Raw genomic sequence first — 1,886 nt, 5'->3', positions numbered from 1 at the left:
AAAACAACTTGTGTGCCAGCCAGCAAACAGCATGTTCTCAGTTCTCTGCCATTGAGTCAATGCTGACTCTTAGCAACACTGTAGCATAAAGACTGGCATTTCCCCCTGTGGAAACGTTTCCAAGATGGGGAGTAGACAGCCTCTTTGTTGTCCCTCGGGTTAGCTGGTGGTTTCAAACTGATGACCTTGTGGTTAGCAGCCCAGTACGTAACCTACCACATCACCAGGGCTCAGAAAACAGCAATGTCCTGATGAACAAAGAGCCACTGGTCCCTGCTGTATTGTGAAGAGGGGTAGATAATCAAGTAATAATAAAGTATGATAAAAGATTGGGATGGGTGGCCGCATCTACTGTGAGAATACAGACCATTCTCAGCAACCAGACTGTCGACATTCCAGAGAATGTGGACATTTCCCTGAAGGGGCGCACGGTCATCATCAAGGGCCCCAGAGAGAACTCAGCCTCCTTGGGAAGAAGAAGAGGCTTCGAGTTGACAAATAGTGGGGAACTAGAAAGGAACTGGCTACTGTCCGCACGATCTGTAGTCACGTATAGAACGTGATCACGGGTGTGACACTGGGCTTCCGATACGAGACAAGGTCTGTGTGTACCTACTTCCCCATCAACCTGGTTATTCAGGAGAATGGGTCTCTTGTGGAAATCCGTAATTTCTTGGGTGCAAAATACATCCAGAGGGTTCGCATGAGGACAGGTGTTGCCTGTTCCCTTTCTCAAGCCCAGAAAGATGAGTTAGTTCTTGAAGGAAACGACATTGAGCTTGTATCAAATTCAGCTGCTTTAATCCAGCAAGCCACAACAGTTAAAAACAAGGATATCCGGAAGTTTTGGGATGGTCTCTATGTTTCTGAAAAAGGAACAGTTCAGCAGGCTGATGAGTAAGTTCTAAGAGGTGTCCAGCTACAGTCTAGATGATTCTTTTAGACTTTCTGTGATGCTTTGATCCAATCCAATAAAGCTTATGTAATGAAGAAAAAAGATTGGGTTGGGTATAGCATAGTGGTTATTCGTTGGGCTGCTAACTGCAAGGTCAGCCATTGGACACTACCAGCTGCTCCTCTGGAGAAAGATGTAGTTTTCTACTCCTATAAAGAGGTACAATCTCAGAAACTCACAGGGGCAGTTCTACCCAGCCCTATAGGGTTGGTATGAATCAGAAATCGATAGCAGTGAATTCTGAAATGCATTCATTTAAGAAGTGAAATTTGTGGGGGAAAGAAATGAAATTTAGGTTGAAACCTAAAGTAAAGAATGAGACCAGTAAGCCCGCCATTATCCCTGAACGACGCAGTTTGTGTGGAACTACTAAAGGTTGGTGATTTGAGCCCACCCACCAGCACCAGGGAAGAAAGACCTGGCAAACTGCTCCCATTCAGACTGCTATTGTGTGCTATCAAGTTGACTCACACAATCCCTTATGACACAGAGGTTCCCAGGCTGGGATCTGATGTTGTAGTGGACTATCCATTGAACTATTAACCACAGGTTCAGCTGTTCTAACCCACAAGTCAATCCTTGGGAGAAGAGAGGCTATCAGCTCTGTAAAGATTTAAAATCTCCGAAAGGGCAGTGCTACTATGCTTGATAGAGTGTTAGTTGAACCGAACTGGATGGCAGTGAGGTTTTTAAAAAGCAATAGTATTTGTGGAGCAAATCATCGGGTCTTCTCCCCCACAGAGCAGCTGATGGGTTCAAACCAGAGTATGTAAGCATTGGGCCACTAGCGTGCTTGCTGATCCATTAAGATTATTGTCACGCAAACCCCATTCAGCAGTTCTACTTGGAAGCCCCCAGTCAGTGGCAATATGTTTGGGTTGGGCTATAGGGTCATATCCTCCCACTCTAGGACTAAGAGAGGTCCCGAAAT

General features: G+C 45.4%; 1 protein-coding gene and 1 pseudogene across 1 annotated transcript in view; one reads left to right on the top strand and one right to left on the bottom strand.

Annotated features, from left to right (window-relative positions):
• POLR2M (RNA polymerase II subunit M) overlaps positions 1–33 on the bottom strand; it is an 8,369-nt gene extending 8,336 nt beyond the window's left edge. The window contains exon 1 of the mRNA XM_045286474.1: positions 21–33. Coding sequence (XP_045142409.1) covers positions 21–33 — 13 coding nt within the window. The remainder of the gene's footprint in view (positions 1–20) is intronic.
• A 218-nt stretch (positions 34–251) lies between these two features.
• LOC105979216 lies at positions 252–901 on the top strand (annotated as a pseudogene).
• The last annotated feature ends 985 nt before the right edge of the window (positions 902–1,886 follow it).

This window comes from Echinops telfairi, unplaced genomic scaffold (genome assembly GCF_000313985.2).
Source record: "Echinops telfairi isolate 266 unplaced genomic scaffold, ASM31398v2 ScPeMD7_8;HRSCAF=38, whole genome shotgun sequence".
Classification (NCBI taxonomy): Eukaryota; Metazoa; Chordata; class Mammalia; order Afrosoricida; family Tenrecidae; genus Echinops; species Echinops telfairi.
This window is presented reverse-complemented; position numbering and strand designations above follow the sequence as displayed.